At 32.3% G+C, this 14,860-nt stretch overlaps 1 protein-coding gene across 3 annotated transcripts in view; it reads right to left on the reverse strand.

The window, feature by feature from the left end:
* Window positions 1–8,132: 8,132 nt before the first annotated feature.
* The window catches only part of TNPO1 (transportin 1), an 84,902-nt gene continuing 78,174 nt past the window's right edge, over window positions 8,133–14,860 (reverse strand). For 2 of the 3 annotated variants that reach the window (XM_011372726.2, XM_011372727.2), the window contains exons 23-25: window positions 12,898–12,972; window positions 11,911–12,053; window positions 8,133–9,750 (exon numbers count right to left, since the gene is read on the reverse strand). In XM_011372726.2, the coding sequence (XP_011371028.1) occupies window positions 11,946–12,053; window positions 12,898–12,972 (183 nt within the window). In that variant the 3' untranslated portion in view covers window positions 8,133–9,750; window positions 11,911–11,945. The remainder of the gene's footprint in view (window positions 9,751–11,910; window positions 12,054–12,897; window positions 12,973–14,860) is intronic. The other variant, XM_011372728.2, reaches the window with a different exon arrangement.

Below are 14,860 nucleotides of genomic sequence, written 5' to 3' on the forward strand. Positions count from 1 at the left end.
TTAAAAAAATAAATAAAATAAAGTAGTTGTACTACATCAGCATTTTAAGAGTTCCTGTTCCTTTATCATGCATCTGTATTAACAACTGGTATTTTCAATTTTTAAGTTAGTGAATGTGGGTTAAGTGCTTAGGGAGCGAACAACATAATAAAACCAATTTTACCACAGGCTAATTAATATAAACGAGAGTTAAGTTTCTATGGCATCTAAAGAAATGATGTTGAATGACATTATTTGAGGACCAGCTGTTCTAGTTTCATGTATATTTAGATGTTTCCAGACTTAGTTCTTTAAAGAATATATTTATAATTTTGATATTTCTAAATTGTCCTTCCTATTGTACTACTAATTTACACTTCTGCTAGCAATGTATGAATTCCTGTTTCCATATTTCCTGGGCAAGTCACCAAGCCCTTCTGACCTTTATAATGTAAAAGCAATCTAAAGGTAGTTAAGTTTCAATGGACTGAGTTGAATATGTTTAAAACTTATCTGTGAACTATTAATATCCTTTGCCTATTTTTTTATTGGGTTGTCTTACTGCCTTGTAGGAGGCACTTTATAATTTAAAGAAATTAACCATTTTCTGTGAAAGGAGCTATTGTTTTCCCCGTTTTTACTTCGTCATGTAGAATTTTTAGGTCTTTTAAATCAACATTTTCTTTCAAGATTTTTGGGGTTGTATCATACCTAGAAACACCTACCCCACACTAAGATTATATACAAAAAAAAAAAAAGAGAAACTTTAAGTTTCATATTAGCACTTTTAATTTAGAGCCAACTAGAATTTTGGCATATAGTATGAGGTAGGAATCTGTCAAATAATCTTTTTTCACTTAAGTGTCATATACAGTAAGTCCCCACTTAACTTTGTCAATAGATTCTGCAACTTTATGTATAATGAAACCAATTTTACCATAGCCTGATATAAACAAGTCACAGCAGTATAACAAAATACTGTTGAATGAAATGTTATTCAAGGACCTGCTGTACTAGTTTCGTAAGAAATTTAGATGTTTCTAGACTTAGTTATTTTGACCTCCCTATTCATGAATCGGTTTTAATTTCCTGCAGCCATAATTTAAAAAGAAAAAAATGTCTGATAGGTTATCTCACTCATTACTTTTCCAGTTTTTCTGGCTCCTCTTACTTTTTCTTATGTATGAACTTCATATTTTAAGATATGAAATAACCTTGTGTAGTAAACAAGAATCTGTTGTTAATCTTTTTGGGGTAAGTTTTTAATTTTAAATTTTGACACAAGCTGGTAAGAATTTAGGGAAGTAATCTATCTCAGGCTTTGGCTTGCTCAGTCTTTACGAGCTTCCATATTTCTTGAACTGTTTTTAGAAAACAGCTTTTTAATTTGGCCTTGAAGAAAATGGAAGCCTGTGGTCTCTCAACTCTGGGAGGAAGATAGCTCTCATTCCACCTCTTCTATAGCCATAGATCTGCCAAAATCAGTGACTTCCCTGTTGTTAAATGCAAAGTAAATTCTGTCCTTTTTGTTCCATACATAAGAACACCATGGTCCTCTAGTTTTCTTTATTAAGACTTCAACGTTGAAGTGTTTCAGGTTTAGTCTTTGCAGCTTTCATTTTTATCCAGTTCTCAGATGGTACTGTTCAGTTTTATTGTTCAAAGCTCTATTTATACACTTCCAGTTTTTTATCTATAGCCCTAGGTTATCGCATCTCAGCTCCAACGGCCTATTCTACTCCTTCATATGGATGTCTCAAATCAAAAGCCAAGTTTTCTTATTCCAGCTAACACTTCTATCCTTCCAGCTGCTCAGGTTAGACCAAAAGCCTTAAGAGCCATCCTTGATTCTCTCCTCACAACCCATTTCCAGTGTGTTGGCAACTCTTGACTCCTCATTTAAAACATATTGGGACAACTCTACCATGAATGGCGCCTTACTTCACTCAGGTGTGAAAATGACCTATACTATCTGGTTTTCAGTTACTTCTTGGATCTTATGTACTACTCTTTTCCCTTGCTCCCAGTGTTCAAGTTATACCCCCTCATTTGCATGTGATACATACCAAACATGTTCTGTCTCACATCATTTGTCCTATTGTTCCTTTTACCTGAAATACTCACCTGCAGACTTCCAAACTTCATTCTAAGTTTTTGCTCCGACACCCTCCCAGACCCTCACGCCATTTAAAATAGCAAGCCTCCCCCATTATCACCTTCCATTTGTTTTCTCACTGGTGCATGCCACCATAAACATACTATGCTACTTACCGGTCTTCCTACAATAGAATGTAAGCTCTAAGAGAACAAACTGTACTTGTGAAATAAGACTCAGATAATTAAATATGTAACACGAAAACATAGGTTTTGCGTAACATTTCTTAGTTAGAAAATTGTGCTATCAAAGCACAATGTACAGCACACCTAACACCCTGAGTGTAAAAATTAGTACCATTTTATCTGAAAGGAAATTGGACTAAAACCATCTCCTTTTGACACGGCAATTCAATTAAGAAATTACTGCAGATGTATACAAACATTTAAGCTTACGAATGTTCATCACTTTACTTCTGAGTAAAAAATGAGAAATAACTTCTGAATGTCCATCAATAGTAAGACTGTTGTGTAAACTGTTCATGGAATACCACGTGGCTACCATGTCGATGTGTATTTAACAGGCAAATCTGGATACTAAAAACAGTGCACAAATTCACTATTCATATGTCCAGAAAAATAAGGTTATATGTATGACAATTAAAAATTGTTCCTTTAAAAAAATTTAATGAAGTTCTTTGAAAGGCATCATAAAGCTTGAATAGTAATTCTTAGAATAAAATTTAAATAGCTGTAATAGGGATAGAAATGCATTTCATTCATGACTGGCACAAAAACCTAAAAGGTTCTTAGTGTAACATTTTTCTTGTATTACTTTTATTTGTATTTAGTTTCTAAATTATAATTTGCAATTTGTGTTGAACTGAACACTGGAGATCTAGGTGGATATTTCAGGAAGTTCTTTTACATCAAGTTAACACAAGACTCTGAGATTAAGGATTACAAGATGATAGTCACTGCTTCAGTAGTTTCCACTTTATTAGTAACAAAGTCCAAATTCAGAGCTGTATAGTTCAACTGCCACTTTTCCAATCATTCCCATAGAATGAATTACGGAGTCAGGTTGATTATGAACTCATTACAAGAAAAAAATGCCTGTCAATTCAAAAATAGGTATAAAGTGAAATAATTTGTACTTTAGTTTCACTAGATTTCTCTTAAAATTGCAGCAGCAAATCAGAATCTTGAATAACTAATGAATAGGCTGGTTTTGATTATCTTCTCCCACAACTTAAATCCTAAATTCTAGAATTTTAAACTTTCTTGAGGATGTGTTTTAGAACGTGATACCCATGTTTCATTTTCCCTCACCCAACACAACTGAGGTATCTCAAATATTTTCATGTGCAGGCAAAGGAAAAGAAACCCGAAACTCATTTTTCTTAAAATTTCTTGGGCTGTACTATCTAATTTCAGGCCCTTCCCTTGTTCTATATCTCAATTAAAAAAACCAAACAGATGACTTGACAGTTATGCACACATTTCCCCTGAAATGTATTAACACGTCTAATTTTAATCAGTAACATGCAACCATAATGATGATTATAGCCTGAAGAGGAAACTGCTATGTTTTTATATTAATTTCCAAAATTACAAGTCTCAATAGGACACACATTCATACACATTCATGCAATCTATCCTTACGTTTCATCCACAGCTTCGCCTCTTTTTGCAGAGCACTATCTTTCCTCCTCCCCCACCAAAAGCTGAACCTAGAATCAACAGTTTAGATATATATCAATAGGAGTTAAATTACAGGGAAAAGTTTTTACTACACTATACAAATTAGAAAATACTCATTTAAAAAATAGATGTCAAACAAGAGTGCACTAATACGCAAGCTAAGAAAAAAAAAAATACTCTTGAACAAAAAACCCAAACAACAAAAACAACACAACAAATAAGACCTAACTGGACCCAAAATGGGGTTTGGGGAAGGGAGATAAAGCTCATTTCCTTTCATTAAAAATCAGAGTGAAACAACTATAGTTAAACAACTTTATTAACATAGTCAAGCAGTGATTAACATTCACATCTATTATGTCACATCATACAAATGTAAATACAAAATTACTACAGTACAATATATATTCTCTGCATGATCCAAAATATTTGGTGGCCCCAAAAAACTCTCTTTAAAATTCAGCAGCTTATCAAAAATTAAAACCGTATTCTATTTAAAATGAAGATCTGTTAGCACAGAGTTAGACTTCAAGAAATATCAATTTAGTACAGTTTGAGAAGTTGCAGGAGGATATGTTTGAAGGACACGTTCTAACATAGTGTGGCAGGTACAGGAAACATCAGATTTAAAGCTTTTAAGCATAACTCATACAACCTAAGTTGTCAGCAGAAAGATCCAGTTATTTATAACTAAAGCTAAAACTACGAAATTATTGCACCCAATGTTAACATGAATATTAAGTGTAAAACTGTTTTATAATATGAAGTCATCAACCACATTTAAACATCTCACAGATATCTATTAAGTAAAATTAATTATACAGTATTGTCTAATTATCTCTATAAAAAATCATCTGATCTTATTTTGGTTATATATCCACAGAGGAAAACAATGAAGTAATATGGGGTAAGTACAGCAGAACCCCTTTATGAGGCTGGTATTAAGAGGGACCAATGCCTTGTAGGCTAACCATGTTATAGTAGGCTTTTAGGAAGACAGACTTGCAAAAGAGCTAATTCTGCATAATACCAAGCCATGGTATAAGGGGATTCTATGGTAGATGAACAAAAGTTGTAATAAAAGAGGAAACACTATTTTCCTAATTAATAATATAATGCTTGGCAAATTGATTTGGTTTGGTTTTAAATGTACAAGAGGTGGAAAAAAATCATTTAAATCCCCTCAAAATCATGCATACATTAAAAAAACACAATACATTCTGGGATACAAATCACAATAAACAGTTGCTATAATTTAAACGTATACCTTAAAATTAATATGCATAATAATTAAGCATAAAGAATCCTCTACACTTAATACCAATGGGGGAAAGAGCTACATAAGACTGAAAAAATTAGTCCCATGTCACATGGAAAGTGTGTTAAGTGAATGAGACTTATGTAAAATTAAGAGGCATTAGAAATATCTCCATATTTAATACAGCATGAAAGGTACTAAGTAGGTATACAATGCTCTTGCATGGTCTTATTACTAGATAATATTGTCACACAATTCCTTATTGATCTAGTTTTCATCTAGATTATCTCAGGCCTTTAACAATCCGAAGACCAGTTTTCTTGAAGATTTTAATGCCTACACTTCAATAACAGTACCAGTAGCAACAGTGTTTTCCCCCTTGTATTATTTGCAAAAATAATTCAATAAGCAAAGTTGTATTTTAAAGTACTACTAAAAGGATTTAAGTTGCAGTTAGGCATGATACACTCTTCTCTTGGGAAGAATGTTTTTGCACCGTTATGTTAATACATTCAATATGAATAATATAGATTAATTATATGAAGCAAAAAACCCCACGTTTTTCTTTATGGCAAGTATTTAAGTTAAATTTAGACTAAAGGGTTTAAGATAAATTAAATTCTGGCATTTCAGCTATGCAGGGTAATTTAATATAGGACAGAAAAATTTCCACTCGCCTATTTTGAGGGTTTGGAGAAAAAGAGGATCAAATTGAACTCACTTTCAAGATAAGCCTACATGCAAAAGGCTCGCCAGGAGGGATTTATATACCACCCTAGTCTGCTAGAATAAGGACTGGAAAAAATCAGACCAAATGAGAAGATTCTTCATGAAACACTAAAAAAAAAAAAAAAAAAATAAGTATGATGACCCTTTTATAAGCATATGTCAACAAAGCAAAAAGGATACAAGAGTATTCACCTGAGATAAAACTTGTATCTGAATATTTTATAACTAAGTAGACAAAGCATTTCAATACAGGAAAGTCAGTTGAAATTATTTAAAATATACATCTGCCCCTAATTTACAATATATGCAATTTAAGCAATTCAGATCAATGAAAAAGTCTTAACAAAAAAAATCACAGTGTTTATCAATGTTAATTACAAAATGTATGCTACTTATTTTGTTTTAAAGATGTAATGGCTTGGTTAAGTGTTTTTAAATCTATTCTGAAATCTAACTTGCGTCACAAAGTATCAAGTAGCAATAATGTAAAGCATTTGAACTGGCTCTTAAAAGATTATTTACACGTTGATTATTTGGGAAATAACCAACCAAAAAATATAAAAAACTGATTTTTTTTTTAATGTAGTATGAAGTTATTAAAGAGATTAGACAATACAAAAAGCAAAATTTTGTCCTGAATAAAATGAGTATCTGTGGCACTAAGTTCACTTACTAATGGACTATAACATGGAACTGCCAAACATGCATTTAAATTATATTAAATACTTTCTGTTTCCAACTTAGGTTGATCAGCAGCTTTTGTTCTGTTAGAATCCTTCCAAGAGAGAAGCTCAAACAGGAAAAAGAAGGCATATATAAACAGTAAACACTGACCTCCTGAGGTTCCTACAACATAAAAATATTCAAGTAGAAAATCTACATCACTTAGCAGCGGCTATTTCTGTAGTTGAGCACACTAACAGCACTTTAGTGTGTAAGGAGCAGATGAAGTAAGCCGTGCTTTAAGCATGCCAAGAGGCAGAAACACTGGAATGTAACAAAGACAAACTCACAATTTCATAGACATTCAGTCAACATTCAAAACTATTAAGACTACACCACAAGAATTAAGTTGCTTATATATATATATATCCCATGATGTATTAAGTTTTATCGGAATAAATGCTAAATCAGAGCTTACCTCAAAAGATAATTTAGATGGCTTCTGCAAATTCCTATGCTATACTATGTATGTGAAATATAAATTAGAAAGAAACAATAAACTCAAGAGGGGAAAAAAAACCCTTCCCAAAACCTAACCCAAACTCAGGTTGCCAGTCATATTTACTTAATTTTACTTTCTATTTTTAAATTAAATTTCCTTTTAATTTAAAAACAGGTTAAGTGACTACAAAAATGAGCACATTCTTATGCTATATACCTGCCTAATTGGAAAACCAAGTTTTAATCAAACAGGTGATAATACTGCTTTTTCTAGTCGATATAGAATCATCAATCACAGGTTCGAGTAACTTTATTGCAGGTTGTTTTTATGTTTGTTTTAAAGTGTTTATAGAAGAATTCTGCCATTTCTTCCAATTTAAGATATTTACTACCTATTCTAGAATATTAAAATATCTCTCATATTAAATTCTAAAAAGTATTTAAAAAAAAAAAACAAACAAAAAAAACTCCACAAGGTCACTAAAATTTAAGGATAAAATAGATACCCTAATCAGGTTTTAAAGACTAACTAGGAAGCAAATTTTGAGCTCCCAGTGAAGCAATGGTACTAGAAAGAAAAATGCTACATACCCTTTGGGTCCAACTTATAATTAAAAAAAAAAGTTGGACATTTAAAAAGTATTAATTTTAGGCTCTACAGATTGAAATTTGCAAAGCCAGAGTACAGGAAAGAAAGTGAAAGAACATGTTAAAAAAAATACACATACACACAGTAACAAAAACCTTTTTGCATGCTACCATGCATTTGAAAATTTTAAAAACAGTTATTTATAAATTCACACACATACAGCTCAAACTTCAGTGCAATGGCTGTATCATTCAACACCTTTAGAAGAATAGAACCATGCAAAGAGGAGCAACTGCTTATAAAAATGGTTATTCAGTATTTATTCTGCAATGCAAAGGTGACAAACTAAAATATAAAAAGGTTGTTATGGCTTAACATTTTTGTTGCAGATTAAATATGCAGCATTGAAAAATGGAAAGGTGTGGCTTCATCTCTGACCAGCAGAGTTAAAAAGAAAAATCTCTCCATTTTCCTTCATCATCATGGGATACACTGTTCAGGCAATCCAAATTAATAAAGACTTGCACTTTCATATGGACACAAGATCAAGTGTACCAGTTAGGTTTTCACATTCACAGTATATAAGAAAATACACATGGAAGGAAAAGTAAAGGGTTAACTTAACAAGGATTTATTCACAGGAATACATGTAAGTAGAGAAAAATAACAGAAAAGCTAAACAAATGAAATGAAGAGGATCCAAATCAACTTTCACTCTGTAGCTTTTTACTTGCACCCTGTGTGCATATATCTAGGGCACAGAGGGCCACCAACATGCGCCAATACAGTGTAGGAACCCTGCATTACATCCATTAACTTAAACATATCTTTAAGATCATGCTTTGAACAAAAAAAAGAAAGCTTAGAAGGCAATATGTTGAGTGGGAATAAACATTGAAATATAGCAATCATGTCTTTAACTTCTACAATTGTCTTTATGTGCCAACTAACATTGATGCAGCCTCTTACAGATCTTTTACCATGTACTTTAAATTTTAGAAGTTTTGATAAAATCACTAGTAGTATATAACCATGCAGAAAGCACATCACACTGACAGCACAGAGGCAAAGATTTTGCACAGGTATATCAGCTTTCCACATTGTGCAGGTTACACACAATACAATATCAATCTTATTCCTAACAGATCCTAAAAAGATATTTCAAGGCCTAGCTGTAAACTACAGTACTTTATATCTATATTCTTAATAAAAATAAAATCCACAAATCTTAAAAAGGAATTTTAAATGCAGGGGTATATTGAATTGGTAAACTGCAACACAAACTGGCGCAACAGAGGTAAATGAATACCAATCTCACTCTATGTGATGCAAGCATGCTACTTACTTTCCCACTAATTTACTTTCAATCACTAAGCCAGAATGCATGCCTGAACCTTAAACTGCACTTTAAAAATAACATTTTGACCTAGAAATGAAATCTAATGAAGTACAACCATCAAATTATATCCACTACATTGTTTTAATGCAAAATCGAGAGTTCAATCTTTAGTTTGATATTCCAACCCCATTTATTCCTCCCTCTCTGCCTACCCCACAAAGGTAAAAGGAGTGACTCATATGGCATTTCACAGGGTGCTTCATTGTTTAAATTAGCTTGTTTTTTTTTTTATTTCCAACTTTTTTTGGGGTACCTTAAATTTTAACTTCCAAGAACCTGCTTCTACTATGGGTAGGCAAGCTGATTTTAATTCTATTAGCTTCATTTGTGTAGTTCTTTATCAGCATGCAAAAACAAGGCCCCATCACGTGGGAAAATTTATAAAAACCTTTAAATTAAAAAAAAAAAAAAAAAAAGCTTCTTTACTGTTTGTAACCCCTATTCTTAGGTTTCCTTTATTGTGCGCTATAGAAATTTTCCTCTCTTATTCCTATGCATCATTTATATGGTTCTTGTTTTGGTATAATTCCCCATAATATTCCAGAATGTACTGTTTTGTGAGTAGACAGAACAGTTTTTTTTTTTTTTTTTTTGCTTCTTCACATCCAGTGCAGAGTTGTAATTGGAGACAGATTTCCACCCACAAAGGCTCCAGATGTTAAAACGTTTCCCAACATCGACTTAATACAGTGACGGCAACACCTCCCTCCCGCCCCTCCCAGTAGGGTTGGGATTGTAGTACTGTATTCCCTACTGGTTTACCCTTCCCCCCTGTAAAGGGTAACATTTTCCCTGGGTGCAGAGGCTCCCTCATAGTCTCCAAGACCGAAGGACCTGTAAGAAAAGAAAAAAAACAATTTTATACTTTTAACAACTGTTTCTCTTAAAGCTAGCGGAAGACAAAATTAATCAAGTAACAATGCTATCTCTACCTAAAGAAAATGAGAAATTGAATGAATTGCCTAAGATAATCATTGATAATCAAGTTGTTTCCTTCTCCTATGGCTCTCAACTACCTCCTGTATCAGATATGAAAAGTGACACCAAGCTGGGGACATGCAGAGAGGTGTGTAGCACTTTATATAGATGAAATGTACCTTGTAGGATGCTACCAGTCTCATTCTTCACCTCCTTTAGTATAATGGGCCCCAATGGGAACTGGTTATTTCTCACATTTAGTTGCCTTACTTCAAAATTTAATAGCACTTTCTTTAGGACAACCACTTTCTTTAGTAAAAATTAAAACATTATCCTTTTTCTAATTTCCCAATATAAAGCAATAAAAATTCAATCCATCAAAAAATAAAGGAGCATAATTTTTGGTTGTCTGATGTTTTTGCTTAGAGGCACCAAAGGTGTTCACACTGCACTAAGGTCACTATATTCAGCAAATATCAAAAAGGAAATTTTAACACTTGTCTTCCAAACCTACTTTACGTGGTCATTTCCTATAGTCTCAGGATTCTTGATTGTCCTGATAAGAACTTTTTCAACACTAGCAGTTTTGATGATGAGAAAGACATTAAGAAATAAAGGTAGATTCCTAGGAGACTGTAACTAGTACCTGACAGTGGAACATTCACGACAAAACTCTACTAACCACTCATGCCAAACTTTGGACATTAATGAAGGTTCATGTGAATTCACAGAGGCAATTAAGCCCATCTGTGGAGAAGTACAAGCAACTGCTTTTTTCTGCCTCCGAAAAAAGAGGAGTACAAAAAAGGCAGGAATAAATGATACTGATCCATTTCTATCTCAAATTAGAAAACTGAGAAATATTACGTATCTTGTCTTAGAACATGATCACCACTGTTAATTCATAATTGGTGACATGAGAGAGACCACAGAAAGTGTTCAAGACTTAGCTCACTGTTGAATCTTTTGGCCCTTGATGCTAAAAATCATTCTTATCTATTGCATTCTCATGATATAACATAAGTGATTCAAGCACTTTTCCAAAATGCTAAGGCCACAAAACAGCTTTTAGACACAACCTTTGTTGTGTAGGACAACACACAACAAAGGACTCAGAGACATTCCTGAGGCTGCAAATCTGTTTCTACTGTTTTATAGGTTAATCAGACAATCTGGATGTTAAAAACTCCAACATAAAAGGTAAGTTAATTTGCTATACAATTGCTGGACACACATTTGGAGTACATTCTCTGGCCCTCCAGTAAAATATGTCTCAGGTCATGTCTAAAACCTAAAGAACTAAAACCCCTGGTTCACTGTACTGGCCCATGTTCTTAACATTTATTGAGCCAACTTAGTGTGTTAGGCAATATACTATGTTCTGGCATCACATATAATACTGCATTTAATCCTCAAAAGAACTCAATAAAGGAAATGAAGCTAAGAGACTGGAATTGTTAGTTTGACTTAACATGTACAGAAAAATTCAAAAACAAGAGTCCAAGTGGACTTACCCCTCTTATTATCCCAAATCCAAACAGAATCTTTCACTGCCCAGTTTAAAACAGTGCTGAGCATATAGTAGGTACTCAACAAAATGTATGTTGAAGAGTGACCATTAAATATTCTTAACTACTAAGCCCAAACCCAGTCCAAATCTACTTGGGTTTTCCCTGAAGCTCACTATATAGAAAGTTCTTGATATATCAGAGACTATAAATTCATGCTTTAAAACTAAACCATTTCTACTCTGCTGTAGTGAATGCTAGTGATCTCTTACAGGGCAAAAAAAGAAATAGTTGAAGCAATGTTAACTAATCTAACCAGCATACCAGCTTAAATTTCTTTCTATCTAGAATTCAAAGTGGAACCATGCATTTTATCTTGCTTGATTGTTCTCTTAAAAAAAAAAAAAAATCTCTAGCATTTACTTAAATAATTTTAAAGTCCAATATAGCATGAGATTATTTTATTCAATCACTACAGACAACAAATAGCTTTGATTCTATTCAGTAGTTTCAGACTGCAGTTTTAAGTTTCTTCGTCCTGAAAAATCCCAACCTTCTTACAACTTACCCCTAATTATGGGACTGCAGCTTAAGTTTATGAGGTTAAACACCATAAAAAGCTGCAAGACGCTCTTTTAATGGAGGCGGAAACTGGTCAGAGAAACGCCTCCAATTTTCATCCCCAACTTGATTTTTAAATCCATGAAGGATCTGCAAAGAGTGAAAAAATCATTAATTTAGCGATAACAACAACAAAATCAGATCTGCACAGCTTCTGAAATCAAATACTACTGATTTTATTATTCCAAAATTTTATCCACTTTAAAGTAATTTCAAACTTTGTTGGATTCTATACCATTTCATGCCTTAAAGGCACTTCACTGAATATGCTAAACTTTGTTTTGAGAAGTTTAGATTTCAGCAAGTGTCCTAGTAACAGGTGTACTCTAAGTAATCTCTGACATAACACTTATGAAAAACAAAAAAATATAGAATTCACCCAAGAGATAAACTTTCTATGCCATACTAAGTTTTTTCAAGTAGGAAACATACAGGGTTTTGGGTTCATGGTTGCAACTATAGTTCACTAATTTTAATACTAGGTGATTCAAATAACAGCATTTTACTTCTTATTTTGTTATGGTTAAGTGGTGACTAGAGTTAATCAAAAGGAAGGCAGTGGGGGGTGGGTGCTACTGAAACAAAGAACTATATAGGCTTAATGCTTGTGGAGAACCACTTAAGATTTACTTTGTTCAATATTTTATATTCAAAATCTCAATTGGTTAATGTGCAAAGGTGGGATAATGGGACCACATGAATCAGTGGTATTGCTTGAGAAAATATTTTCAAAGTACATGCTCTATTGATACAGAGTCAATGCTCTATCTTAAAGATTAAGCCAAATTTCCTTTTCTTTACCAAGAACAAAGATTAGTCTACCAATATTGATATGAAGAGTCTAAGTTTCATATGAAATATAAAAATAATTTAAACTTTCTGACTAGGACTGTCAACAGTCCCAAGGTGTACATCATAAAGACTTTTTAGTTACCTTACAGAACATGTCCCTCAGATCATCTTTTGGGTTAATCCATGATGCAACAGCATCACAAAAAAATATAAAATCCTGTAACAAGCAAGAAATACATCTTAGATTGATATTATATTTGTCAAACACATTGAAAAATATATGCAAACTTCAGAGTATATATCATGATAGAATCCTAGTTAAAAATTAAAAAATATATCAATGATTATAAAAATGACAGTGATTTTAAAATGATTATAAAAATTATAGTGATTAGTTAATGGTTGTCCCTATTGCTGCACCATAAAGGAACCTCTACACATTAAGTTTATACTGGAATTTAATGCTCTTTTGTATTTTATTTTGTATCACAAAACAAAACCCCAGTCTAGTAAACATTTAGCACCAACAAGAATGGACTGAAAGCACCAAATGAGCATCAATTAAAAAACTTTCATTTACCATATTAAAGGATTATATAAATCTAAAATCTTAGTTATGTCTAGCCTAAAAATAATTTAAAGTTAGTTAAAAGTATATACCAAGTAAGCTTAACGTAAAGCATAGGAATTAATAAATTTAAATTTGAAGACCCATAATAAGATAGAAACTTAAATGAAATGACCAAAAGTTAGAAGTAAAACTAATTATGTAGTTACAAATAACACCAAACTCAATCCAATCCAACCCAATGCCTCAAACAAAAAAGAACAAAACTCAAACAAAAAAGAATGACAGACCCAAAGCTCAGACAATTATTTAAAAGATAATCAGGTTATTCCGACTATAACAAGGTGACAACAGGCATATGCTTTAAATATTTCATTAAAGTATTTTTAAATATTGACTATCATGCTGAAACAAAAATCCAACAGACAACAGTCAAGGTATTGCTGATGCTCTGACATGTCAACTACTTTCAATTTTACTATTATATTCAGAAAATCTAATTTCAAAACTTACTAATACTAAAGTATGTGTATAAAACACATATTTAAGCAAAAGAAAATCCCGTGCTCCCAAAGTTCATGGTTTATTCAAATTATGTTATGTCTTCCAAATATCAGTCTAATGTTAAAAACTTAAATACACACATGTCTAGAACTTGTGAATAAAAATTAAAACATAAAAAATAAAACGACATTTTCTTTTAAACATATCCAAATACATATGTAAAAAGTAGAAATTTCTACAATTCTTAAACTGGTAGTGATTTCTTGACTATATTTGCATATGTTACTTTGAATATTAATTCAAAAAAAGAAAAAGCCCAACTAAAATCCCGGTGGAAAAATGCTCCTTTTTAACATAGTATACATCATATGTCCCTAAAACACATTTAAGTTGACACAAGATCTTAAATATTGAAAGAAACTTAATGATAGGAGGTTCTTCTGCAATTAGAGACCATCTCTAAAGACAGTACTAACTTGTTTTAATAGTAAGTCATTAATGTTTTACAAATGTGAAATTAATCAAAAGTTTTTTTTCTTGTTCTAATTTGTAAGTTTTCAATGCCTATCACTTATATCAAACTGAATTCTATAAGCTGGTAATGTATGTTTTTCTAAACCTTAATTAAAAAACACAGTTAAGTAATACAGGACAGGAAATACCAAAACATCTCAATTAAAAAATGTTTGAGGCACCCATCTCTTGAAAGTGAAAGGTTATTTTCTTGAAAACTCCACCCATACTTTATTTACAATTTATCTGTTGAGGAACTCAGGGCATTTAACTTAGAATCTCATAGTTTGTATTTTGATTTCATATACATGGTGTCGATCAAAATGTTTGTTTTGTGTCTTGCAAATTGGCAGTTGGGTCCAGAGGTCTGATCAGACTCATGCTTGAAATCATTGGCAAATAATTTTTTTAAAATGCTCAATATAATACGAACTAAGACAGGAAACAAAATAAAGACGAATAAATAAATAAATCATAAGCTCTCAAAATCAAAGCAGTTTTAACGACTGATTCAGTATTT

The sequence above is a fragment of the Pteropus vampyrus genome, unplaced genomic scaffold (assembly GCF_000151845.1).
Source record: "Pteropus vampyrus isolate Shadow unplaced genomic scaffold, Pvam_2.0 Scaffold213, whole genome shotgun sequence".
Taxonomy (NCBI): domain Eukaryota; kingdom Metazoa; phylum Chordata; class Mammalia; order Chiroptera; family Pteropodidae; genus Pteropus; species Pteropus vampyrus.